Source organism: Macrotis lagotis, chromosome 8 (assembly GCF_037893015.1).
Source record: "Macrotis lagotis isolate mMagLag1 chromosome 8, bilby.v1.9.chrom.fasta, whole genome shotgun sequence".
In the NCBI taxonomy this organism is placed as follows: Eukaryota; Metazoa; Chordata; class Mammalia; order Peramelemorphia; family Peramelidae; genus Macrotis; species Macrotis lagotis.
In genome coordinates, this window is record NC_133665.1 from 47,981,055 (window position 1) to 48,008,552 (window position 27,498).

Here is a 27,498-nt window from a genome sequence, read left to right on the forward strand (position 1 = left end):
AATTCTCTAGGCCTTTTGACCCTTCAGTGAAAAGGCTTATAAATCTTAAAAAAAGAAAAAAAGCCTGAGAAGGGGCGGGGGAACAAATGGTGTTTACCAAAATAGCATTTTTGTGATTGAAATAAGAGTTGGGAATAAGGTCTGATTCACTGAAATAAGAACTAGTAGAACAGTAAATAAAAAGACTATGACAATGTAAATGAAAAGATCACAACAATGAGTAACTGAAAAACTGACAAAGGTCACTGTGCACTCTGAAAGATAAGTGAGGGACTAGTAGAACACTTATTTGGGACTTTGTGTAATTGGTACTTGATCACATATGGAAGATTTTGATCTAGAGGTTAAGAAGAAAGATGATTTTTTTTCTTTCCAAAAGAACTGGATAAGACTGGAAATCAACATGTAATCTTCCATTGATCTGAGGCGTTCTCAGGCAAGTATCTACCAATAAGAGCAGCAACTTATTAAATCTTAGAGCACTGAACAATTAAGGTAATATAGCTAATATATGTCAGAGATAGGACTTGAATTTACTTTTTCTTGGCTTTGAGACCAGGTTTATCCTTTATACCACATTTATCAATGAAGCATAGGTTCTTTTAAAAGAAAATTAGAGATTATAGGCTTCTTTTCTTTTGTTGGCAGCTTGACTGACACTACTATGTAGTTTATAGATTATATGGTTGAAATCACAAATAGCAAAACTGAATGTGGAAACTTTCTGGTATTATTGTGAAAATTATTCATCTTAAAACACTACCAGGAATAATAGTTCTAGAAGTATGTGGTCAAAACTTTAACCTTTATTATTATAGATTGTTTCTGTCATCATTCATACCAGATTATATTTTTACTTTTTTAATCATTATATCAACTGTGTTAATTATTTAATCCCTGTTCTGTGTCTGTTTAGATGTATAGTAGAGCAAATATTAAAGGTGCTACTAGCCAGGACTTAATAGATTTGTAATTAAAAGACCATAAATAAAATTTATATTTACCATATTTATCTTCCAGTATTAATAGTCTTCATGGAACATAGCATATTTATGATATCAGAATGTCATAGATTTATATTGAATTTCTTTTATCATCTTATAAGAACAGAAAAGAAATTCCACTTTAGAATAAAAGGAAGTAATATTTCAGAGACAAATTCTTCCTCAAGGCAAGAGACACTTAATAGCTTACCATTTGGGCCCATATATTCCTGAATTTTCACTTTAATACTACCAAGAACTACAGTGTTATTAGCTCCAAAGCTAATGAGAATGGAGGTCTGCTTTGTTAGAAACTAAATCTGTTTCTTCTGAAAAACTTGCTGTTCTTTGCCCCTCTGAAAATCTTCTTGCCATTACTTAGCCAAGAAGTGGTTATCTTAAGGAGATTCTTTCTTTTCTTTTTTTTTTTCCTCTTTTTTGGGAGGCAGTTTTGCAAGTCAATGGGGTTAAGTGACTTGCCTAAGATCACACAGCTAAGTAAGTACTAAGTGTCTGAGGGCAAATTTGAATCCAGGGCCGGTGCTCTATCTGCCACCTAGGTGCATCACCTAGTTCTATATAAGATTTTTTTACCCAGTTGTGTAGAGGAACTAAAGTTAGAAAGGCAACTGAAGATGGAGTGCCAGCGAGCCTCCCATGATTCTTGGCTTTATTCTGGCCAACCCAATATTTGGGATTGTTCTTAAGCTTTCCTTGATTAGATGTTGTGTTCTAAATTATCTCAGAACTTGTATACAACTTGGTTTATGGGGATTTTTAGATTTAGGGGAAAATTTGACCACTAGAAATTCAGTTCTAGGGAGTAACAAATTTTGATGTAGGGTCCTAGAGGATGTCTGAAACTGACAGCTACAATCTTGTGACTAACTATACATTCCCCAAAACATACTCAACTTGTAGAAATTCTCCACTAAAAAGAATAATATTTTCACAAAAAACCATTCTACCCTTCTAAACTCAAACCATGACCCTATGAATCAAGAAACCAAGAGCTGTGGGGTACAAAATAAGCATGAGATTTCCCTGCTCACAATTTGATGAGATGAGGGGGAGGATAAAAGAAAACACAGTAATGGAACAGTTTGTGTGTCTGTTTGTTAGTATATTGGAAGGTATAGATTGAAAATACAAATGTAGGTAACAGTAAACTAATAATATATAGTACAGAGAAATACAAAAGAATTTAATGAAAGAAAAAAGCATCGTGGGCTGGAATTGTAAGAGGAAATCTTCATGAAGCATATACAATCGGATGTTGATAGATTTGATAGACTATGAATTAGGGGTGGGGGGTGCATTACTGTTGGTGAAAACAATTATAGACAAGGCATGGAAACTATGGCAAGTTTTGATTTTTGAAGAAAAAGACGTACTTACCTGGTGTGACTGGTAAATTTAGCATTTAGCATTACTGATGATATCAAATTGGTAAAGTGGAGCCACAATATAGAAGGTTGAAATAAAGATAAAAGAATTTGGACTATTTGTAATAGACAATAAAGGGTCCATTGTTATAAGCAGGACCTTGATTTGTCTAGATAGGTTCTTTTGGTTCATTTATTTCTTAATTTTAGTTTTTGCAAGGCAAAAGGGTTAAGTGATTTGCCCAAGGTCACCCAGTTAGGCAATAAGTGTCTGAGGTCAATTTTGAACTCAGGTCCTCCTGACTGCAGGACCAGTGCCTTATCCACTGCGCCACCTGACTGTCCGATGTCTAGATTGTTTTTGAAAGCTTAACTTGTTATCACAATCTGAGATGCATAAATTAAGGGAAACCTTGATGATAGGAAGATTAGTTTGAACAAGTGCTGCTAATTTTGATGATTTATTTGTATACTTTATTAGTATTAGTAATTTTTTAAGTTTTGCAAATGATTTTTCATTATACCAACCATGTGATATAGGCAGTATAAATATTATCCCCAGTTTACATATAAGCAAATAGAATGTTTGTTTGTCCAGAGTCGCAGCTAATCAATATCATAGTCAACATTTGAACCTAAGTCTCTCCTGATTCTGGAGACCAGGACCCTTCTACAACGCCATGCTGCTGTCCTTAATGCATATTGGTAGTGATCTAATTTGCCCTGAGAGTAGTCAGAAAATAATAGCTGACATTTGTGAAATGCCTTAAAGTGTTCAGTTTAGGTTTATATTATTGTCTCTTTTGAACTTATAACAGCTTTTTACTACATATTATAATACAGACTTTGTTGTCCCTATTTATTTTACAGATGAGGAAACTGAAGCTGAGATTTTTCCAACTTAAGGGGATCAGATGAATAATGATTTTAGTCTTATTTTGAAGGGATAATCCAGTATCTAGTTCTGTCTTTATCTAAATAAGAAAAGCCCTTTTAAAAGTTAATTCAACAAATTCTCATTTAGCTTTTGCTTGAAGTCCTCCTTCAGAAGGAGTAGATTGCCCTTTTTAAGAGTTCTAGAGTCACTCTATAAGAAATCAATCTTCATGAAAGAAAAGTAGCATTTATGAATAGGATGATGTTAACAGGAGGAGAGTGTAGGAATAAGATTCCAGGTTTAGAACTAAATTATCTTTCAACTACATAGCCAGTCTTAATAAAAGAAGAGAATGAAAGGTGGTTGGTTTTATCTTCTACAGTAATTTCACATTGTACCACTGCCAGATGGCAGCACATTACCAGATACAACTCATTTGCCTGTTAGAGCAGAGGTCCTAAATTTATGTAAAATAAGTTGTCTTTGGTGTATCTTATAAAACTTCAAATATTTCATAAATGTATGCTTTTTCTTTCTTCTAGATTTGAACCATAGTAATCTAGGATCTCATTATGAAAATTCTCACTGGGGACCAGTGTCTTCTAATAGTGACTCCAGCACAAACTGGGACAAAGTGATTGTAGAAGGCTCTGACAAAGAAGTATGGCCTTCCATCACTGACAGTGACCCAGAGTTGACTTCAGAATGTATGGACACTGACTCTGCCTCTAGCTCTGGATCAGAGAAGAACCTTTTGATAATGGCTTCAGGGAGTACAGGTGGTGAAAATGATGGAATTCGAAATAGCAGTGGACACAGTTCTCAAAACAAATTTGTGGTGGGTAGCAACAGCAATAATGTGGGCAATGGAAATAATACTGGACCTTGGAGTCTGTCTCATGGAACCATAATAAGCACATGTCAAGTTTCTGTGGATGCTCCTGACAGCAAATCTGAAAGTAGCAACAATAGAATGAATGCTTGGGGCACCGTAAGTTCTTCATCAAATGGAGGGTTAAATCCAAGCACTTTGAATTCAAATAGCAACCATGGTGCCTGGCCTGTATTAGAGAACAATGGACATGCCCTCAAAGGGCCTGTAGGGAGTGGTAATTCTGGCACAAATATTCAGTGCAGTACCATAGGCCAGATGCCTAACAATCAGAGTATTAACTCTAAAGTGGGTGGTTCCACCCACGATTCCTGGGGAAGTCTTCAGGAAAATTGTGAATCTGAAGTAAATGGTACAAGGAAGGTTTCATTCAGTGGACAACCTCAGAACCTTAACACTGAAATGAATGGACCAAATAACACTACTAACTTTATGACCTCTAGTTTACCAAACGCTGTTGGTTCAGTGCAGATGGAGGAACTGCCTAATAATACAGGGCATGGGGCCTGGCGTGTGAGCACAAGGAATCATTCTCAGATACAGGCCTCTTCGGTTACAAATGGCACTTCCATTTCTCATCTTAGCAATGGTGAGTCCAAAAATGGTGGCTCTTATGGTACTACATGGGGTGCCTATGGTTCTAATTATTCCGGAGAGAAATGTTCAGGCCCTAATGACCAAACAAATAGTGACACTGTGAATGCAACTCTAATGCAGTCTGGCATAAATGGGTCTGTTGGCACTAACTTTCAAATGAATGGGAATAAAGGAGGAAGTTTATGGGAGTCAGAGATGGTGAATTCCCAGAATGTACCATGGGGAAGTGGAAATGGTGTGAATCCTGGAGGAAATCGAAGAGGATGGGGAAGCCCTGCACAAAACACTGGCACTAATGTATCCAATGGGGAATGGAATAAACTGCCTAGCAATCAGCATTCCAATGAAAGTATGAATGGAAATAGTAGGAAGTTTACAAATGGATGGAAACCTACTGAGGAAGATGATCAGAGTTCTGCTACATCTCAAGTAAATGAGCAGAACACCATTTGGGCCAAAACAACAGGTACTGGGGAAAGTGAAGGTAGTACAGAAAGCACTGGATGCCGTGAGGAAAGAGTAGTTGGGGAAGGGCAGACTAGAGAGAGAAGAAAAGTTGACCAGCATGCATTACTCCAAAGTATAGTAAACAGAACTGACTTAGATCCACGTGTCCTCTCCAACAAAGGTTGGGGAGAGACTCCAATCAAACAGAATACTGCCTGGGATACTGAGACATCACCTAGAGGTGAAAGAAAAACTGACAATGGGACAGAGGCCTGGGGACGGTCTTTGACACAAACTTCTAACTCGGGGGGTTGTGTTGATAAGACTAATAGTAATGATACCTCATCTGTATCTGGATGGGGAGATCCAAAGCCTGCTACAAGGTGGGGAGATTCTAAAGGCTCAAGCAGCCAGGGGGGATGGGAAGATGATTCTGCTGCTACAGTAATGGTCAAGAGCAATCAATTGTGGGGAAATGGCAAAGAGGAAAAATCTACATGGAATGATGCACAAAAGGTTAAACAAGGGTGGGGAGATGGACAGAAATCAAACCAAGGGTGGTCAGTTTCTGCCAATGACAACTGGGGAGAAACTTCAAGAAGCAACCATTGGGGTGAGGCTAAAAAATCTAGCTCAGGAGGTAGTGACAGTGACAGGTCAGTATCCGGTTGGAATGAACCTGGTAAATCAAATTCTTTTACCTGGGGAAATAACAATATGAATCCAAATAATTCATCTAGCTGGGATGAACCTTCAAAATCTAGTCAGTCCCAGGGTTGGGGAGAACCTTCAAAATCTAATCAGCCTTCAGGTTGGGGAGATTCTTCAAAGCCAATCAACTCCCCAGACTGGAACAAACAAGATATTGGTGGATCTTGGGGAGCACCACCTTCCACAAATAAGCCACCTGGTACAGGTTGGCTCGGTGGACCAATACCAGCTCCCACTAAAGAAGAAGAACCTACTGGATGGGAGGAACCATCCCCAGAATCAATACGCCGCAAAATGGAAATTGATGATGGAACTTCTGCTTGGGGAGATCCAAGCAAATATAACTACAAAAATGTGAATATGTGGAATAAAAATGTCCCAAATGGTGGCAGCCGTTCAGACCAGCAAGCACAGGTACATCAGCCGCTACCATCTTCAAGTGCCATGTCAAGCAAGGAGAGCAGTAGTGGTTCTGGTAGGTTCTGTCTTTATAGTACATAATGTTTTAAGAAGCAGAATTTTATAAAATAGTATTTCAAATATTTGCTAAAGTTGTTCTTTCCCATGCAAGAGTTTTTAAAAAAAATTTAGCCCAGTGGGTAGAATTTTAATGTCAAAATATTTGCTTAGATATCCCAGGGAAAGTGAAAAGTTTTAAAAGGCTTTTTTTTTTTAGGTTTTTGCAAGGCAAATGGGGTTAAGTGGCTTGCCCAAGGCCACACAGCTAGGTAATTAAGTGTCTGAGACCAGATTTGAACCCAGGTACTCCTGACTCCAGGGCTCCAGGGTGGGTGCTTTATCCACTGCCACCTAGCCACCCCAAGGCTTTCTTTAACAACCAGTTTTTGTATTTCTTTTTTTTTTCTTTAAGCTGTATTTTTGGCACCTATCTGAATGGTGGTTACAAAATCTGTTTCCATCTTAGAAGTACATCATTTGAACAAGAGTACAAAATGGAGAAATAGTTTCCATTTTCTTTCAAGTAACCCTAGTTTGTATTGATTTTTTTCTGAGTATTATAAATCCCCAGAAATCATGTCAATAAATAGTCGAATTCTATTATGTGCTAAGTACGATAATTGATAGATTTTTTTTTTATCTTGCAGTAAGTGTAATGCTTCAAAAGCCTACTATCACCTAAAAAAAAGCCTATCTGTATTTTTTATATTATTTATGCTATTATTTTCTGACTTTAATATAGATGATACACAGTTGATCTTGCTTCTTGTAAGATAAGAATTTTAGCATTGGAGTGTATAGGGACCCTTAGTGCTGCAATTAAATTGAAAACCTCACAGGTTTAAATTCTTAACTGTAATCTGTATCAAATGTAATGTATTTTGTGGTTGTAGGTTTAGTTTTTAGAAGCCAAACTGTCCACCATTATAGGTAGAGTGCTTATCCTTTTTATATGAAGATGATATAGGACAGTCACTTTGGATTCCTTTTCCAAAACAGTTTCATTGAAGTGCAGGGCTGAACCAGATCCCCCTTAAAATTGGCCAACATGAATTTGTAAATTGGCTTGTGAAACTAAGGGGTATAATTCTTGACTGTGGTGCTAAATGTCCTGTGTTGAAAGTGAGCACTATGCTCTAACCATTTGGATTAGAAGTCAGAAATTGTGTTCTACCACTCTGCCTTGTGACCTTTCTGAACCTAAATTTTGCTTATTTATAAAATAGAGGTAACATATCTTCCTAGTTCTCTACCACTTTGTGATGTACAAGTGAAACAGCATAAAAGGAAATTCTTTGAAAGCTATAATAAAACACTTTCTAAAAATGTAAGTAACAGTGACTAATGATATAGAATTTTGAGAAATGATTATAAATCATGAAACTTATTTGCTTATATGAATTATAGAGGCAAAAGTGATCAGAATAGGGAAATGTTACATCAACTAATTTTAGCATTAGACTGCCTTTATATGAGCATCTTTGGTAACTGAAAGTAGATGTTGCATGTAGATATAAAAATTTGGAATTAGGGAATTAGGGTAGCTCTTTGATACAAACTTCTAATTTGAGGGGTTGTGTTGATAAGACTAATAGTAATGATACCTCATCTGTATCCAAATGGGGAGATCCAAAGCCTGAAACAATGTGGGGAGAGTCTAAAGGTTCAAGTAGCCAAGGTGGGATGGGAAGATAATTCCGCTGCTAGAGTAGTGGTCAAGAGCAATCAATTGTGGGGAGAAGGTAAAGAGGAAAAATCTACATGACACAGTGGATAGAGCACCAGCCCTGGAGTCAGAAGGACCTGAGTTCAAATCCAGACTCAGAGATACACCTAGCTGTGTGACCTTGGGCAAGTCACTTACCCCATTGCCTTGCAAAAAGAAAAAAAACCTGCTTCCAAGTTCTATAAAATGTACAAGTGAAATATTTGTGAAGAGAAGCTTATGTGAGCTTACCCATATCTCCTTAGATGTCTTCCTCAATTGTGTTATTGGCCACAGATTTTTTTATCTGTCAGAAAAGAATAGATAAAAAGTGATAATTGAAGGAATCATCCAGTTACATAAAAAACTCACAACATGAACATGTAGGAAAAATGAAAGTTAACTATAAGTAAATATTCTGTCTTCAGGAAGATTTGAATATAATGAAAATTTTTGACAAAGGCTGCCACATATTTTGGACACTGTATGGAAACAACAAAATTATGTATTAAATCCATTTGCTATGTTGTTTTCAATCCATTTGTAACCATCGATGAATTAGTGTTTCTGGTGTAATGTAGAAAGTCTAAAGCAAAAATAATAATAATAATAATAATAATAATAATAATAATAATGTACGGCCCAGGGACGGCTAGGTGGCTAGTGGATAAAGCACTGGCCCTGGAGTCAGGAGTACCTGGGCTCAAATCAGGTCTCAGACATTTAATAATTACCTAACTGTGTGGCCTTAGGCAAGCCACTTAATCCTATTTGCCTTACCAAAAAAAACCCAAATAAATAAATGAATGAATGAATGAATGAAGTACAGCCCACACCCAAGAAAGCATACATCAAAAGTTTGACTGAAGACTATGTTGAAATGTTTTGGTGGTGGTTGGCAGTTTAGTTTTATTTTGATTTGTTTTGCTTTTTTAGTGTCAGTGTCATTACAGAATTTCATTGTTTCAGTTTTATGGGACTCAAATCTTCTCAACAAGTGGTCATTTATCCTTTGATTAAAGATCTCTCTAATTAGAAGGAAATAGCTGTTACTTTCCAAAACAAACCATTTCCCTTTTGGATAGCACCAATTTTTAGCAAGTTTTTACTTATCTAAAGATTAGGTTTTCTACTATACTGCTTTTAGCCATTGTTTCCTGTCTGCCCCTCAAAGTAAAGAACAGCTGTCATGTCCATGCCATATTCCTTTCCTCTGACAGAGGAGTTTCAGCTTCATTAACCTTTTTTTTAAAATTGTATTTAACTTTTCAATTAACATGCATTTATTTTTCTTCTTCTTTAACCAAATTTTTTTTAAAAACCCTTATAACAAATATTCATTCTCACACAGGACCACTTCTCACATAGGCCATGTCTAAAATTTGTCTCATTCTGTACCTTGAGTCCATCATCTCTTTGCAGGAGGTGTATAGCATTCTTAATCATCACTCCTTTGAAATTTGGGGTTAGACCCTGCAGTGTTCATAATTAATTTTTCCCTTACCAAGGTTACTAATTTTATTATAATGAATAATAATAAGTACAATAATAATTTTAAATCATTCTAATTATTTTTAATTCACTCTGCATTCAAATCTTCCTAAATTTCTCTGAATCAATTACTTCTTAAATAGCATTATCTCAAGACTCCCATTACCTGATTATTCTTCTGGATGCTCTACAGATAATTGATATCTTTACCAAAATATGAGAACCAGAGCTAAAAATGAGCATTCTGAATGTGGATTGACCAGACTGTTTATAACCTCTGTTTGCCTCAATTTCCCCAACTATAAAATTAAAATAATTAATTCCTGTTCCTCTCAGGATAGTTGTGAAGATCAAATGAGATAAGTGCTTAGTGCAGTTCCTGGGACATAAATGTTAGCCATCATCATCATCATTATTATTATTTTTATTATGGCTCAAGAATAGACACAAAGGAAGCACATAGTAGGAGTAACCCAGTGACAAGAAGGTTAATGGTAATTTACCTATGTTTCAGATCACAATAATAATGACAAGAACTAGAATTTCTAAAATACTTAAGGATTTGCAAAGGATTTCACAAATTTGATCATATTTGATTCTTGTAACAATGCTGAGAGGAAAGTGCTATTATTAACCCATTTTCTAGTTGAGGAAACTGAGGCAAAGATTAAGTGATTTACCCAGGGTCACATAACTAGTAGCTGTCTAAAACAGGATTTGAACTCAGATCTTTCTGACTCCAGGCCCAGCACTCTAAAAACATAGTTTTGCCCAAGGTCACACAGCTATGTAATTATTATTAAGTGTCTGAGGTTGGATTTGAACTCAAAGCTCCCTTATAACTGACTCCAGGGCTGGTGCTCTGTCCACTGTGCCACCTTGGCTGCCCCTCTAGAAACATAGTTATTGAAAGCATTGTATAGATTCTAAAAATCAATCTAGCTTACTTTTATTCTTCAGCTCTAAAATTAGCTTATTGCACATCCTCAGTACCCATCCAAGACTTGATCTATAGGTTGACAATTCCAACACATGTATCAGGTATCAAGAAATTGAGAAAAGGCCATTTGGCATTTAAAATCATTGCTAATGTGAAAAATAGACATTTTATCAACTTAATTTTTCCTTTATAACTACTTAGTCCTAACTCTTGATTAATAAAGAATCTTAATTTTGTAGGCTCTGAAATGCTCTAAGGCCTGCTGAAACTAGCCACATATAATCCACAATAGGAACATAGAACTAATCTATGATCTGACTATACTGATGACTGATTCAGGCATGATTCTTACATAAATAATCAATTCATTTCTTGTCTGTTCAAACTAAAATTAGGATTTTTTATAGTTTTACTTTATTATGGAGATAAATTGAATTCCTTATCAAATGTGTCTACTTCCCTCATCTTCACATTAAGTATTGAGGCATAAGTTTCAATATTTTCATGGTCTTCCTGCAAATGATTATCAGGAGTATTTCAATCTTAGAAGAAAAAAATTACACAAAAAAAACAAAAACATTTTTTGTTGCCTTTTGACATTGTATAGCACATGTGATAACTCCTTTGTTTTCTCCAAAGAGAAATCCCAGACTCAGGAGGATCCAAGTTTAAATCTGGCCTCAGCCATTTACTAAGCTGAATGATCCTAGACAAGTCTCTTAACTCCAATTGCCTAAAAAGAAAAAATAAACTAAAAGATCTTTTAAAAATTACCTAGCTCTGTGGCTTTGGGCAAGCCACTTAATCCCATTGCCTTGAAAAAACTTAGATATATATGGGCAGGGGCAGCCAGGTGGCACAATGGACAGAGCACCACTCATGGAGTCAAAAGGACCTGAGTTCAAATCCGATCTCAAACACTTAATATTTGCCTAGCTGTGTGATCTTGGGCAAGTCACTTAACCCCATTGCCATGCCAAATTGTGTGTGTGTGTGTGTGTGTGTGTGTGTGTGTAGCCAAAAATTATTTTGGAATTTTAAAAACTAAATGATAATTGTGTTTGCTTTTATAATGCATGAATAATTGACTCTACCAGGCTGAAAAGAAATGAACTTTTGATATGAAATAGTTTCCTATTATTAAAAATTTACTTTCTAATTGGAATTTAATGATAGTTTTTCATAATTACTTTGTCTAAATTTTCCTTTTTATTCCTCCTTCACTCCAAGAGAGAGCCATCTGGATTCAATTTTTCAAGTCTACAGTTCTTTACTTTTTCTTGAAAGTTTATGCATATTGCGAGAGTTTTGTCTGTGTATTAATTCAGCATGTTACTTGAATGCCATTGAATGTAAAGAGAAGAAAAAGTGGCAGTTTAAATATGCTAATAATCTTTTACAAAATATCTTTTGTTGAGCTTTTCTAAGGAACTAATGATGAGTTTTCATAACTTTTAAAGGTTGGGGAGAACCTTGGGGAGAGCCTTCTACTCCAGCCACAACTGTAGATAATGGAACTTCAGCATGGGGTAAACCCATGGACACTGGTACTAATTGGGGGGAACCTATTACTGCTTCATCTAGCTCCTCCACATGGGGTACAGCTTCTGTTGGTCCACAGACTTCAAGCAAACCTGGTATGTTTTAGTTCATTTCTGTATCCATTATGGAATAACACTTAGTACATAATCATACATATCTTTTACTTTATATTTAATAATTTCTTAAATCTTTTACTTTAATTCAAATTTTTTACTTTAATTTGCCTGATTTTTTTTTCACATCTACATACATTACTAATAGCAACTGATTTAAACTCCAAATGAATTTTTCCTCAAACTTTATATTCAAAGCTTGATGGCTCTTTATAGCACAGACTTAGAGGTACATTTCTAAACCAAACTGGAAAATATTGGTTGTTGGAGAAATCTAAAAGTTCAGACCTGCTGCAGTTAGAAAAGAACTTCATGGTTTTCTACATATAAAATCCAGTTCATTGAGGCATTTTTTCTGTTTGCATCCATTGAAAACAATAATTGTCCAGCCTAGGTATAGAAATAATTATCCACTGAAGACCTTACTCTAACTTTCTTGTGACTTGGAGATAACCCTGGCTTCTTAAATGGCACTATGCCACTGCCCTTATAAAACTGCTTTCAGGATAGACATGGTGACATATCTGTTGTACTGGGATCATCTGGCTAATCAGAAAGTCTTGTCACCAAAAAATGTTATTTTTCTTTAAAGTCACATTTACTGGCCCAGACTGACTTTCATGTTATGGAAAGTAGTTTCCATACCAGTAACATCACTGAATTTAGCTGAATTTAGCCAAATAAATGTTCAAACCATCTGTGGACATCATCACTGAGGTTAATTTGTTTTTTAAAAAAGAATCTGTTCAATTATATTTTTATCTCCTTATACTCTACTACCATGTTCAGTTTGTTGTAACCTTTAATAGAGAAGCATCTAAGAAATACTTATTTTTTTAAAAAAAGTTTATTTTTTTGTCAGACTTTTAAACATGGTAGAAAATGATACATTACAACTATATAAACTTAGACATAAAATGGATAATAGAATTTGTATCACAGTTTATACTTTCTCCTAGAAAACATTATCCGTAATTATAAAATTGTTTTACATTAAAAACTATCTTCTGTTCTGTCTTAATCAAATTTACAAATAGGGCCCAAATCTATGCAAGATGGTTGGTGTGGAGATGATATGCCTTTGACTGGAAATCGACCCACCGCCTGGGAGGAGGAAGAAGATGTAGAAATTGGAATGTGGAATAGTAATTCATCCCAAGAAGTTAACCCATCTTTAAACTGGCCACCATATATAAAAAAAGTATCCTCAAAGGTGAATATTTCTTTTTGTTTCTTTATTTTTGGTTCTTGCCAGGCAGTGGGGTTAAATGACTTGCCCAAGGTCACACAGCTTAGTAATTATTAAGTGTCTGAAGCCAGATTTGAATTCAGGTACTCCTGACTCCAGGGCCAGTGGGTGGTCTATCCACTGTGTCACCTAGCTGCCCCCCATCAAAGGTGAATATTTCAAAGGGAACAGGGTTACAATTTCAAGTCCAAAAGTATTTACCCAAAACATTATTAAGAATTAAAAAGATATCCTTGATGGATATCTAGGCCGTCAGCTTGTCTGTATTTCACTTCAAATTGTTTGCCATCTGGCAAGCACATTAAAGTTAAATCGCGAAAAAAATAAATCTCTGGAGATAGCTTGTTATGGGAGGTAGAGATAGAAGAATAAAAGTCCTAGCTCTATCCTTATTAACCACACTTTAAGTACATAATTCAGCTTCAATTACTTTATTAATAAAATAATGATACTGGTATTACTATCTTAGAGAGTTATAAAGATCAAATCTGATCATGTGTGTAAAACGTTGTTTTATCATGACACTTCTCTACCAGTAGGAGAGAATCAATATAATCCTAGCTGGTAAAATTTGCTACTGTTTTTTTACATAACTGTCTGCTAAAAATATTTGGAGAGGGCAGAAAGATTATTACATTTATTGCCTAAAATGAAGGTTGAAAGAGTTAGTTTGAAAAAAATTTTTAAAAAAGAGATAGTTTGATATTTATATATAGCAAAATAGAAGTGCTAGATTTGGAATTTAAAATTGAGTTCAAATTTGGCCTCTGACTTGTGCAACCACAATGAGCACAAGGTACTTAAACTTACATATAAAATTTTTTTTTTTTTGCAAGGCAAGTGGGGTTAAGTGGCTTGCCCAAGGCCACACAGCTAGGTAATTATTAAGTGTCTGAGACCAGATTTGAGCCCAGGTACTCCTGACTTCAGGGCCAGTGCTTTATCCACTGTGCCACCTAGCCGCCCCGCATATGAATTTTTTTAATATAGTTGTGTAAATAACAGAACATATATATAAAATACTTAGTAGACTTTGATGTATTTTATAAATATTTGATGTTATTAAAATTAAGTTTGGGGTCTTGAAAATTAATTCATCCATACTTTAACTAAATAATAGAACCACCAGAAGGTGAACTCCTTGAGAAAAAGAACCATCTTGCTTTTTTACTATTTGTATCCCTAGAATTTAGTACCATGGTTGTGTATGTTAGCACATAGTATTTTAATATTTTTTCATTCATCATTATGATTTTTCTTTACAAAAGGGAACAATGAAAGGCGGAAATAAACAAGATGAAGCCTGGATAAATCCATTCGTTAAGCAGTTCTCAAATTTGAGTTTTTCGGTAGGTATGAATTTCTAACAACCTATTAAATGGTGATAAGATCTAAGTTTGAAACCAATTTGAATTTCTAGCATAGTGCTTGATAAGTGACTAAATATATTCTTCCAGTTTTTTTGGTCTTTTCATGGTGTCTGATGGTGCTTTTCTACCCCTACGGCACATGTATCAGTCAAATTTCTAATTTTCTTAGAAATGATATTTTCTTTACAGCATGGGAAAATGGGACCTACATAAAGTACTGTAAAAATTCTTTTAATATTTAGATTTTTACTTTAATCATGAACTTGATATCTACTAATATTTTTATTGTTTCAGAGAGAATCACCAGAGGAAACTCTACCGAGCAATAAGATGGACCTATCTGGAGGTAAGAGTGAGAGAAAATTAAATAGTTTTATGACAATGAAATAATTTATATAACACTTAGTAACGTACCTCATACATAGTAGATGCTTAATAAATATTTTCTCCCTTTCTACACCATTTCTAGATGCATTATATAATAATCTGCTTGAGTATTTATACCGTTGTTCTTTATGTTATTGGTGTTCTTTATAGGTGAAATTGCCTCTAAATAAGTTCTTAAAGAAAATAAACCCTCCTAGAAAGTTTAAGATAAAACTGACATACATAATTCCTTCTTAGTAATTATTTTATTTTTTCTTGGTCCTTAAAAGTAGAAAATCTCCCTCTCTCTAAATGAAAGTTGGAATTATATTTTTGCCTTATCCAATAGTCATTTGTTTTTGTCTTAAACCTTTTTTTTAAAGTTACTATATTATGGTAACAGTGGGGTAGGGCACAGTAGATCAAGTTCAGAAGTAAAACTTAGCATTCAGCATTGTATAATATAGCTTATAATCAAGAAGACTCATTGGAATTTAAAGGAGAAAGGGATCATTAATATGAAAGGAGAGGGCATTCAGGTTTATAAAACAAGATGGTAGTCTGAGGTCAGAGTTGTACATTAAATCTAAAGATATATTCAATATTCAAAGCTGGAATTATCTAGGTCCACATTGCTATCCAAGTAGATAGAATCATGAACTGAGTATAGAGGTTGAGTAATCAAACTGGAAGTGAGGTGAGAAGTTGAAAACAAAGTCTAAAATGGAGTGTATAGACAGTGTTGAGTCTCATAAAGGTAGATGAGAACACAAAATCAGCATGTGATTGTCAATCCTTCAAAAAGAGTTTGGTTGCTCATTACCTTATTTTTAACTACCTTTCATAATATAAGGGCACCCATGTTTTGGGTTATTCCCAGTCAGGATTCTGCAAGTATAAAAGAGCAGGTCCTCAATGAGGTCTCAAACTTCATCCACAAACTTCATAATTTAAAAAAAAATTCTGGTTTAAAAGTGAATGCTTGGGGCAGCTAGGTGGCGCAGTGCATAGAACACCAGCCCTGGAGTCAGGAGTATCTGAGTTTAAATCCAGGCTCAGACACTTAAGAATTACCTAGCTGTGTGGCCTTGGGCAAGCCACTTAACCCCATTTGCCTTGCAAAATCCTTAAAAAAAAAAAAAAAAAAAGTAAATGCTTACCTGAAGATTATTGGATCATTCATTTGCAAGCTAATTTCTTTAGCTATCAACTCTATCCAAGTAGTTTCTAATTCCATTCTCTCTCTCTTGAACTCCATCCAGCATTTCCAACTCCCCTTCTGAATGACCAGTTGACACCTACATTCTAAATGTCCATAATCAAACTTCTAATCTTCTACCCCTAATTTGTTCCTTCTCTTCAGCACCACGTCTTCCCAGTTATTTCTTTAGATTTGAAATCTTCAATCTATCAATCAGTCAACATTTGTTATATACCTATTTTGTATCAATATTAGGTTATTTGTTGATGATCATTAATATTAAATTCAGATTAATCTTCCTAAAGCACAAGTCTGTTCATCTCTATGCTCAAACTCTTTTTCATGATTCCCATTTCCTGACAGTAGCATTTCCCAAACTAGTTTTTGGTCATGAAGCACTTAAAGGGTTTGGGGGGGGGGGGTTAGATTTTTTTTTGCAAGGCAATGGGGTTAAGTGACTTGCTCAAGGTCACACAGCTAGATAATTATTAAGTGTCTGAGATCACATTTGAACTTGGGTCTTCCTGACTCCAAGACTGCTGCTCTATCCACTGCACCATCTAGCTGCCCGACTTAAAGGTTTTGAGAGTAAAATATATTGACAAATGCGTATGTATTCATCCAGAAAATATGGGCCTATGGAATGCTTAGTAATTATATCTGTGATTTTATTATGTAGACATTGGTTTGACTGCTACAGAATGCAACATAGCCCCACTCTGTCTTATAAGGATTCTTATCAGTGACCCATGATTTTACAGAAAGGAAATGCTTATAGATGAGATGTTGTAGTGTATAAAAGCATTTTGTCTGCTTTCTTATCTCCAAAATGGAATACAAATATTTTTGATATGTAAAGAATTTCAAATTTAATGCTTTAAAGGGGGAAATGTCACTGGCCTTTAGATTTCTTTTTTTTTTTAATCTTTTCAGTTTGGGTTTTTGTTTTTATATCTCATTCATTTCTCTGAATCTCTTCTCCTTCCAAAAGAGGAATACCTTATAATTTAGAATCAAAAAAGATAGTTAAAAAATGGAGCAGCAAAACTAACAAATAGTTGAGATGACCATCCATTGAAAGTTGAAGTGGATGAATATGCCAGAAGTCTTATTTTGGTTCTGAGATCACAGAGTCTCTTTCATACCAGAATGAGAATCCTCCTTGACTGACAGTCATCTCTCCATTATATCTTCCCTCCCCTAATCCTACCGAATTCCTCTCAAACCAAGTTCAGATGCCTTTTGAAACAAACTTAACTCGATAATCATGATAAATAATGACCTCATCTTACTTTGTTTTGTGGCTTCTTTGGGCACTTGTGCAGTTATTCTAAGTTAAAGTATTCTACATGTCTGTTTTATCTCCATTTTAAACTGTAAGCTTCTAGAAAAGGAGGCACTATATATCTAACCTAGCACTTCATAGAGTGTTCTATATCTAGTGAGGTATCATAAATGCTTTAAAAATGTTTGAATATTCATGTAAGACTTTAGTAGAAGTAAAAAACCAAGTGACAGTTTTAAATAAACTAATTACATTTTAAAAATTTTACTTAGATTTCTCATTTAGGACATCTTTTAAAAACTTTTACTTACTAAAAGCTATTTTAATATGAAAAGGTTGCTTTCTACTAGCTCATATGAAATTATCAGTTATTTTGGCCATTGGGGTCAAACTTCATAGTCTCGTCTTTATTGTCTGTTAGGAATGTTACAGGACAAACGAATGGAGATTGATAAGCATAGCCTAAACATTGGCGATTACAATCGAGTAGTAGGGAAAGGCCCTGGTTCTCGTCCTCAAATTTCCAAAGAGTCTTCCATGGATCGCAGTCCTTATTTCGATAAGGTAAGCAATTGCTTTTCTTTTTTAAATAAACAAATTTATTTAACATAAGGTATGTTTTCACATTAACGTTCTATATAAAACTCTATAAGTCTGATGCCAAAATATACCATTCTCACAAAACATCTGTACTCCATTGTCCCTTTTAATACATTTGATTATCATAGAAATTAAATGTATGCCTTCCTATTAATCCATATAAAATATTTTTTGATTTTGCTTGCTTTAGAAGTAATACTAATCTGATGTCTTCTATTTTCTACTTGTTTCCTGTTGATGCTGGAATTTCATGTGACTTCTCTTCTGTTCCTGGCAATGATTTCTCCCTCCTACTTGCTTGCTTGGCTGGTGTTGCACATCTTTCTATCTGTCCAATCAGGATGGCATTGTAGCAGACGAGTCCCAAAACATGCAGTTTATGTCCAATCAAAACATGAAGCTTCCCCCTTCAAATAGTGCACTACCTAACCAAGCCCTTGGCTCCATAGCAGGGCTGGGTATGCAAAACTTGAATTCTGTTAGACAGGTGAGTGCTTATCTGTAATATATTTTAGGTGTTTTCAGTGAAATAATCTAGCCACTAAGATCACTTCTCTTGAGCTTTTGTTTTAAAATCAGTAATATCAAAGTGTCTTCCTATGCTAAGGCAATGTAGTGTTTATTGCTAAAGAGTTCTGACTTCTCTTTATAGAATGGCAATCCCAGTATGTTTGGTGTTGGTAACACAGCAGCACAACCCCGGGGCATGCAGCAGCCTCCAGCACAACCTCTCAATTCATCTCAGCCTCATCTCCGTGCTCAAGTGCCTCCTCCATTACTATCCCCTCAGGTAAATTCACTTCCCTTGTGTAACTTATGCTTCTTATAAAACTTACTTCACATATCCTAATTGCTTAATATACTTTACATATTTTAATTACTTAGAACTTTAGACCAGAAGGCAACCTTGCTAGTATAACATCTAACAACATCTTTGAGTTATATACACTGTCTATGAAGAGTAGGCTGGAAGTAGAACCATTGGGGTGAGGGTAGATGACAGTACTGCTACAGTGCAGTACAGCAGGGCTCCTGTGCTCATCTGCCTTTCAGTCAGCATATGGGCAGTTGTTGCTGATCAGTGATAAGGAAAGTTGACCCCTTTTTCCCAGTGATTTATTGCTTTCCTCAATTGCTTTGGTAGCTCTACTGGATACAAGTTTGATAATTTGAGATACACTTCTATTCTCATGTCTTTTGGGTTTTTAGGGGTCTGATCTGCCTTTTACATTGGTAGTGAAGTAATATTGGTCAAGATAATGGTGATAGTTTGATTTATTAGGGTGAGAATAGGCAAGGATATAAAATGGAAGAGCTGGGTTTGTTGGATATTTACAAGTATATATGTGTAATAACTAAACATTGGCTTCTCCTGGGTCAGGTGGAAGAGAAAGGAAAGTCTTAAGTAAATTCATTGAATGAGAAAATAAGAATGAGTCAGAGGAGTAGGAAGTTTCATAAACAGCAAAGGTCAGTGGACATATAAAGACTAGGGAAAAGATAGGAAATTGTTATCAGGGAAGGGAATTTTAATTTCAGGCATTAAAGAGGGAGTATGAGTATAATTTACAGAGATTGGCTTAGGAAAGAATACTTTGCTGGGTGCTAAGGAAATTATAATATACTAGAACTATGTGGGCTTCAAAAAAGAGATTAGAAGGCAGGTCTGGAAACAGCAGCAGAGGACAAGAAATATGTTAATTCTTTAGCTTTATTTGTAAAAGTGGAAAAAGGAACATCTGCATTGCAAATGGTTACAAGGGAAGTTCTATCATTCAGAAATACACTTAGGGCAAAAAGTGTGTTCCAGTGGTCATGATGGAAGGAGTTAGTGGCATAGCATACAGGGTGAGAGTGGGCCTGGGAACATATAAGTATGAGTTCTTGGGAGATATCAGGGGAGTGAGATTTGTACCTACAGTTATTGGGAAGAACAGAAATAAAATAGCCAAGATAATGGAAAGTAAGTTTTTATGTTAGAATGACTCCTACAAACTTGCCTTCCTAAGTACTGGGCTGGATCTTATGGGATAAATCAATAGCAATTTCTTATAATGATAGCTGAGGCAAGCTGTGTGAAAGAGGCCAAATGCTGAACTGATTCTCTGGATTGGGAAAATACCATTAATTCACCAGTTTGATCTTTCTTAGGTTCCAGTCTCATTACTGAAGTATGCACCAAACAGCGGTGGCCTGAGTCCACTCTTTGGCCCTCAACAGGTAGCCATGTTGAGCCAGCTATCCCAATTAAACCAGCTTTCTCAGATTTCCCAGTTACAAGTAAGTGAAATAATAACCATTGCAAATTTTCAGAATTTGTTCATTTTAAAGCACTCAAAAAGATTTTTTAAACATATTATGAAACATTTTTTCTTACCTCAAGCGATTGTTGACCCAGCAGCAAAAGGTGCAGAATCAGAGAAGCATGCCTTCTGGTGGTCGACAGCAGCAAGAGCAGCAGGTATTTAATATCATGAATAGGTTCTCTTGAATATTAAAGCATTCCTCATTCTAAGGAAATGGGATGTCATATTCCAGTATAACAAGGTAGTTCAAATGTTTTAATAGTAATGAAATTTTATAATTCTACAAGTAAGTATTAAAATGCCTCAACTTTGCTAGAAATCTCATTGCTGATACACTCTTAACCAGGAACAAGCAGCTAGCAAAGAAACACTAATAAGTATTTTTTCCTAAAGTCTTTCCCCGACCTGGATTATTAATCTTTTTTTTTATTTCTTTGTCTTAAGGGTCGACCCCTTAGTATGCAGCAGCAGATGATGCAACAATCTCGTCAGCTTGATCCAAACCTGTTGATGAAGCAGCAAACTCCACCATCTCAACCACAGTCGCTCCATCAGCCTGCCATGAAATCTTTCCTTGAGAATGTCATGCCCCACACTACACCTGAACTGCAAAAAGGGCCATCACCTATAAATGCTTTCAGCAACTTCCCTATAGGTGAGTTTTTCCTTCTTAGCCCAATATAGTCAGTTAATATACAACCTACTCATTTACTATTACCTGGATTTTCCCTTTCTCAGGAACAGCACTGGCTATAAAAATTTTTTGTCTTTCCTTTATTAAGAACATTTCTAGGGGCAGCTAGGTGGCACAGTGGATAGAGCACTAGCCCTGGAGTCAGGAGTACCTGGATTCAAATCCGGCCTCAGACATTTGATAATTACGTAGCTGTGTGGCCTTGGGCAAGCTACATAACCCCATTTGCCTTGCAAAAAACCTAAAAAAAAAAAATTTCTAGTGCTTTACTTACCTCATTACTATTTAGAAAAGAAATTTTCCAACCACATAATTTCAGTAGGAGAAATTCTTCATTTCTGCTTGAAATGCTTTAAAAACAATTATAAATTCTAAGTTGAATTATCTTCTAATATTTCTTTCTTAGTAGGATGCAGATTATATGATTAATATATTAACTAAGTGAGTCTGAAATTTGAGTCTTGGAAACAATGTGCCAGAGATTGTACCCCACTAAAGAAGTAGTAGAAAAAGATGGTTTTTACTGTATTTAAATCTTACCCTTACCATTTATTGTATTTGAATCTTACCATATGATAGGAAACTATCATATATTGGTTACTTTTACCTAGTAAAGTTACATGATGTTTTAAGAAGTACTGTAAATTAGAAAATGGGATGGGTGAAAGAGAATGCCATTATCAAATGCAATAGCTTTTCTGTCTTTTTTCTCCCCCTTTTTCCTGTGTCTCTAGGCTTTTATCCAATTTCCCCAGTGGAAAGTCCAGGCTTGTATATTTTCTCCTTTCTTAGGTCCCCTTTAATATTGCTCCTTTTATATCCCTTTTGTGCTTCTCATTTTGTTTTTTCCCTGTATCCCTTGATATTTAACTTCTGGTGTGAGTTTGAGTTTGTTGCTATCCCAACTTTGTTAGTGAGAGCACATTCCATGATGTAGTTGGGGGGAGGAAAGATAGACCCTTCTGCAGCTGGGTTTCTGACAGTCCTCAATTTGAACTATTGAAATAGAGCTTCTTTCTACTGTGATTATTAGAGATGTCATAGATACTTACCTTCCCAAAGTAGCATTTTCCTTATCAGTTATCAGTGTAGCTGTCTGCAACAGCAAATAGTTCATTTGCTTGAATGACTTCGAGAAATAATAGTGTTCCAGTGGCAGGTGAAAGGACAATAGTTTACAATAGAGTAGTAGAGCTTGCACTACTAGCAACAGCTATTTCCTACCTGCCACTTCTGTGAGGGAGGAACATTCATCTCCAATTTTGTAATTCAGTAGAGTAATTTTACTTTGTAACCATCTTTTCTGGGAAGATCTTTTGTTGAATTCTTCAGCATGGCAAAAAGAGCCTTTCCAATACTAAAATAAATACCAAAATTCTTACATAAGCATCAACACTATGGGCACATTTAGTGCTCACATAAACGTAGGTGAATTTTTAAGTACAGTAGGAATAAAATATTGATTTTTATATGATTCTATGATTTAATCAAGCAAGTAGCATGAAGGTGTTAATTGTGGGTGCAACAATATGTAATACAGATGAAAAGTACCTGAAAAATTATATCTAGGTTAGGAGTTAAGTAGAAATCTTGATAATTTAGCCTTGTAAAATAGGGAAACTAAAAAAAAAGGTTCTGGTTTATACTTCAGAAACATTCATAGAAAGAAAGAAAGATTCCTTAGGTATTAATAAGTATAATTAATGCATTAAAATTATTGATGAACATATAGTTAAGTGAGGTAGTTAGAAACCTTTTGCAATGGACTGTAAATTAGTTTATATATATATGTTTATTTGGGCTTTTTTTTCCCCTTCTCTTTCCCTGCTCTGTTGGATAACTTGGTCTTTTTCATGGCTCTTTCTTCTGGCATTTTTGCATGACTTTAGCTGGAAAGCCCAGTCTGTTTGCATTGACTGCCTTGCTTATGTCTAATTATGTTGGCTGTGCCATAACATTTGAAAAGCAACATATTTATGGAAAATTAAGGAAAATTAAAAGCATGAAAGTAATGAAATAAATAGGGTCTTTTTGAAAATAGCATGACCCTAACTTTTATAAATTAAATATTTTTTTTAAATTATCTTAGGCTTGAACTCAAACTTGAATGTAAACATGGATATGAACAGTATTAAAGAGCCACAGTCAAGACTGAGGAAATGGACTACAGTGGACAGCATTTCTGTGAACACATCATTGGATCAAAATTCCAGCAAACATGGTATAAAATATATTGTTCCACTTTGACTTAATGATGGTAGTCTGATGTTTCTTCTAGCCAAATTCTTTCAAGTTTATCCTACTCAGTCTTTCAGATTGTTCCATTTTCTATTTTTTATCACCATCCTACCAATACCACTAGGCCTTCCTTTATAACAAGGATAATTACAAAGCTAAAGTGACCAAGCACTGATTGTCTTTGACAAGTACATGTGACATTCCCCTCCATATTCTCTCATCTCTCTAATGAAAAGCAGTTGTTCTTTGTCACTTCATTAAGACAGTATAGTCATTACAAACATTGCTTAGCTGCATCTTAATATGTACATTTAAGGCAGCTAGGTGGTACAGTGTATAGAGTAGTGGCCCTGGAGTCAGGAGGACCTGAGTACAAATCCAGCCGTGTGGGCAAGTCACTTAACCCCATTGCCTTGCATGAACCAAAAATAAATAAATAAATAAAGCCCCGTTCTTGAAGACTTTCCCATAATATATACATTTGACATACTGCAGAATCATCTGTAACATTTTTTTTCTGCTTGCTTTAGTCTGTTGTATCGGTTCATTCAGGTTTTCCCTTTGGTTTTCTGATTTCTTTCTATTCATCATTTGTTACATCACAATATTTATTACATTCATATTTCCACAGTTTCTTCAGCCTTTCCCTAGTTAATAGGCCCTCACTTTTTTTCCAGATTTTTGCTACCACCCAGTATATTACTATGAATATATTTTTTAATATTCAACACTACACTTTCTTTCTGTGGCTTTCTTGACTTGAGATATCCATAGTGGGTGTGACCTGAATAAAAATTCAATAAAGGAGATAGAGAAGAGAGCAGGTAGATAGGAGGACAATCAGGAAAAAATAATGTTATGAAAATCTAGAGAAAAGAAATTACCAAGAAGTGGATCAAAGGCAGCAGAAAAGATTAAAAGCCACTTGATTTGACCAGTAAGTAATTGTTGATAACTTTGGAGAGAAACCTTTCAGTTGAATGATGAAGTTGGAAGCCAGTCCCAAGAAAATTAAATTGAGAGGAGAGGAAGATTGAAGATTGCATTCTCAAGGAATTTCCCCCCAAAGGCATAAGAGATACAGGACAGTAATTAGCAGTGATGAATGGATGAAGTGAGAGTTCTTTGAGGACAGAGGAACCATGAACATGTTTGTAGGCAACAAAGAGCCAGGAGATAGGGACTGAAGAAGAGAGGATGGAATGGGATTGCTTGTGAACTTAGAGGGGTTAGTCTTGGGAAGGATCCCTTCATCTTGTGAAACAAGGGTGAAAGAGGAAGTAGCAGAAGGAATCGGAGTGATTTGATATGAGAAAGAGGAGAAAAGAAGCAACTCAATGAATGGCCTCAAGTTTTTCAGTAAAATATGAGGCAGAGTTCAACTAATAAGTGGAGGGAAGAGAAATATGATAGGTTTGAGGGAGGATGAAAAGGTTTGGAAGAGCTGCTAGAAAGAGGGGGGAAGTATAAATGAATTTCCTACCAGCAGTAAAGTCTCAGTTGAAGATGTGTAACATAAATTTGTAGTGGGTCCACTCAGCAAGGTTGTATGATTTTTGCTACCTTCATTCAGCAGCACATGAAAGCGGAACTAAGCTGATTTGGGGAATGATCTAAGGCTGAGGCTTGGCAGAGTACAATCAATGATAGGATAAGGGGGAAAGGAACTCAGAAGTACAGCGCAGAATTGAACTGATTCTCTAAGGGGTTAAGATGGGGAAAGGAGAATAATGGAGCTAGTCTGGGGATGGTCACCTGAGAGAAGGGAGCATGTTTATAACAACTTTAATGAAATGTTAATTCTCTTATTCATTACAAAATCCCCAATTCAGTCACGTAACATTATTAGCAACCAAAATGGGCTTGTAGGGACAAATTAGCTGAAATTACTTGTTCAAGCCATAGTATGAATGAATTCAGAGTTTTCATGGAAAAAGTATTCAGAATATTCCTGTGGTAGAGAGCAGAAGAGTAGGACCATACTCCAGACACGTTTTGTCTACCTAGAAGTCAAAACCAGATTTCTGTACTCAAAATAACCTCTACAGATAAGCTCTACATTTCTCCTTCTGATGCTTTCTCATATGTATAACTGTATGGTATAGCCACTGGCTACTTTTGAGTTCAGTTCTGCCTATGAGGAATCATTATTCAGACCCGGAAAAGCAAGGGTGGAAAGAAAATAAAAATTTATTAAAAGAAGTTACTACACATAAGAAAATGGTAGGTAAAGAGCAACAGAGACAAAAGAGCAGTCAAGCAGAGCTGGGCCAACAAGTCAGAGAAGACTGGCCCTGAGCAGGGATCCAACCCAGATTTTTATGTCTTTTCTCTTATCCAGAGGGCAAAAGGTGAATCCCCTTTCCCCTTACTGGACCCAGAATTAGGTAAAGAGTTGAAGAGGAGATCAAGGTACAAATTTTACATTAAACAGTGAAACAATGGTAGTCGATTTACATCTCAATAGTAGGGAACATCTGCCCAATTTAACAAGATTTTTTTTCCAATTTAGCAAGATTTAACAGCCTTTATGATTACAAATTTTGTTTCTGCTAGTTCATAATTCTCTACATCTTTTCCCTACATCATTATGGTATTAATCCTAAAATCTTAGATTCAAAACTCACCTTTTTCTTTTCAACAAATAGAAGTTTTGAATTGATTTTATTATTGAAATTTTCTTTGTCCTGAAAAAGTAACAGAATATACATATTAATCCCGGAATTTTAGGTATGAGTATATCTCTTAAATAGACATCTATGCAGTTTCTTTTTTTTTTAATTCTTTTTTTTTCTGCAGTTCATTTTTTTAAATTTATTTTTATTAAAGATATTATTTGAGTTTTACAATTTCCCCCCCCCCCCCATGGAAAGCACTCTGGCAGTCTTTACTTTGTTTCCATGTTGTGCCTTGATCCAAATTGGGTGTGATGAAAGAGAAATCATATCCTTAAAGAAGAGAAGTCTAATAAGATCAGACAACAAGATATCTGGTTTTTTCCTGAATTAAAGGGAATAGTCCTTGCACTTTGTTCAAACTCCACAGCTCCTTATCTGGATACAGATGGCACTCTCCTTTTTCAGACAGCCCAAAATTGTTCCTGATTGTTGCACTGATGGAATGAGCAAGTCCTTCAAGGTTGAACATCACTCCCATGTTGCTGTTAAGGTGGCCAGTGTTTTTCTGGTTCTGCTCATCTCACTCAGCATCAGTTCATGCAAATCCCTCCAGGCTTCCCTGAAATCCTGTCCCTCCTGGTTTCTAATAGAACAATAATGTTCCATGACATACATATACCACAGTTTGCTAAGCCATTCCCCAATTGAAGGACATTTACTGGATTTCCAATTCTTTGCCACCACAAACAGGGCTGCTATATAAATATTTTTGTACAAGTAATGTTTTTACCCTTTTTCCTCATCTCTTCAGGGTATAGGCCCAGTAGTGGTATTGCTGGGTCAAAGGGTATGCACATTTTTGTTGCCCTTTGGGCATAATTCCAAATAGCTCTCCAGAAGGGTTGGATGAGTTCACAGCTCCACCAGCAGTGTAATAGTGTCCCAAATTTCCCACAACCCTTCCAACAATGATCATTATCCTTCCTGGTCATATTGGCCAATCTGAGAGGTGTGAGGTGGTACCTCAGAGAAGCTTTAATTTGCATTTTTCTAATAATTAATGATTTAGAGCTATTTTTCATATGGCTATGGATTGCTTTGATCTCCTCATCTGTAAATTGCCTTTGCATATCCTTTGACCATTTGTCAATTGGGGAATGGCTTTTTGTTTTAAAAATATGACTCAGTTCTCTGTATATTTTAGAAATGAGTCCTTTGTCAGAATCATTAGTTGTAAAGATTGTTTCCCAATTTACTACATTTTTCTTGATCTTGTTACATTGGTTTTATCTTTAATGTAATCAAAATCATCTAATTGGTTTTTGGTGATGTTCTCCATATGCAGTTTCTTTTAAAACATCTTTTATTAGAATTATTTTTGATACCTTGAATCACATAGCTTACTCTAAAGAAAAATAAGTCCTTACTA

General features: G+C 35.5%; 1 protein-coding gene across 21 annotated transcripts in view; it reads left to right on the top strand.

Annotated features, from left to right (window-relative positions):
* Positions 1-27,498, top strand: part of TNRC6A (trinucleotide repeat containing adaptor 6A) — a 280,434-nt gene that overhangs the window by 240,886 nt on the left and 12,050 nt on the right. For 18 of the 21 annotated variants that reach the window (XM_074196817.1, XM_074196818.1, XM_074196834.1 and 15 more), the window contains 12 exons: positions 3,788-6,367; positions 11,948-12,124; positions 13,180-13,355; positions 14,660-14,740; positions 15,056-15,107; positions 18,035-18,177; positions 18,866-19,003; positions 20,365-20,493; positions 20,597-20,674; positions 20,964-21,174; positions 21,948-21,980; positions 23,303-23,434. In XM_074196817.1, the coding sequence (XP_074052918.1) occupies positions 3,788-6,367; positions 11,948-12,124; positions 13,180-13,355; positions 14,660-14,740; positions 15,056-15,107; positions 18,035-18,177; positions 18,866-19,003; positions 20,365-20,493; positions 20,597-20,674; positions 20,964-21,174; positions 21,948-21,980; positions 23,303-23,434 (3,930 nt within the window). The remainder of the gene's footprint in view (positions 1-3,787; positions 6,368-11,947; positions 12,125-13,179; positions 13,356-14,659; positions 14,741-15,055; positions 15,108-18,034; positions 18,178-18,865; positions 19,004-20,364; positions 20,494-20,596; positions 20,675-20,963; positions 21,175-21,947; positions 21,981-23,302; positions 23,435-27,498) is intronic. The other 3 variants (XM_074196829.1, XM_074196823.1, XM_074196836.1) reach the window with 1 other exon arrangement.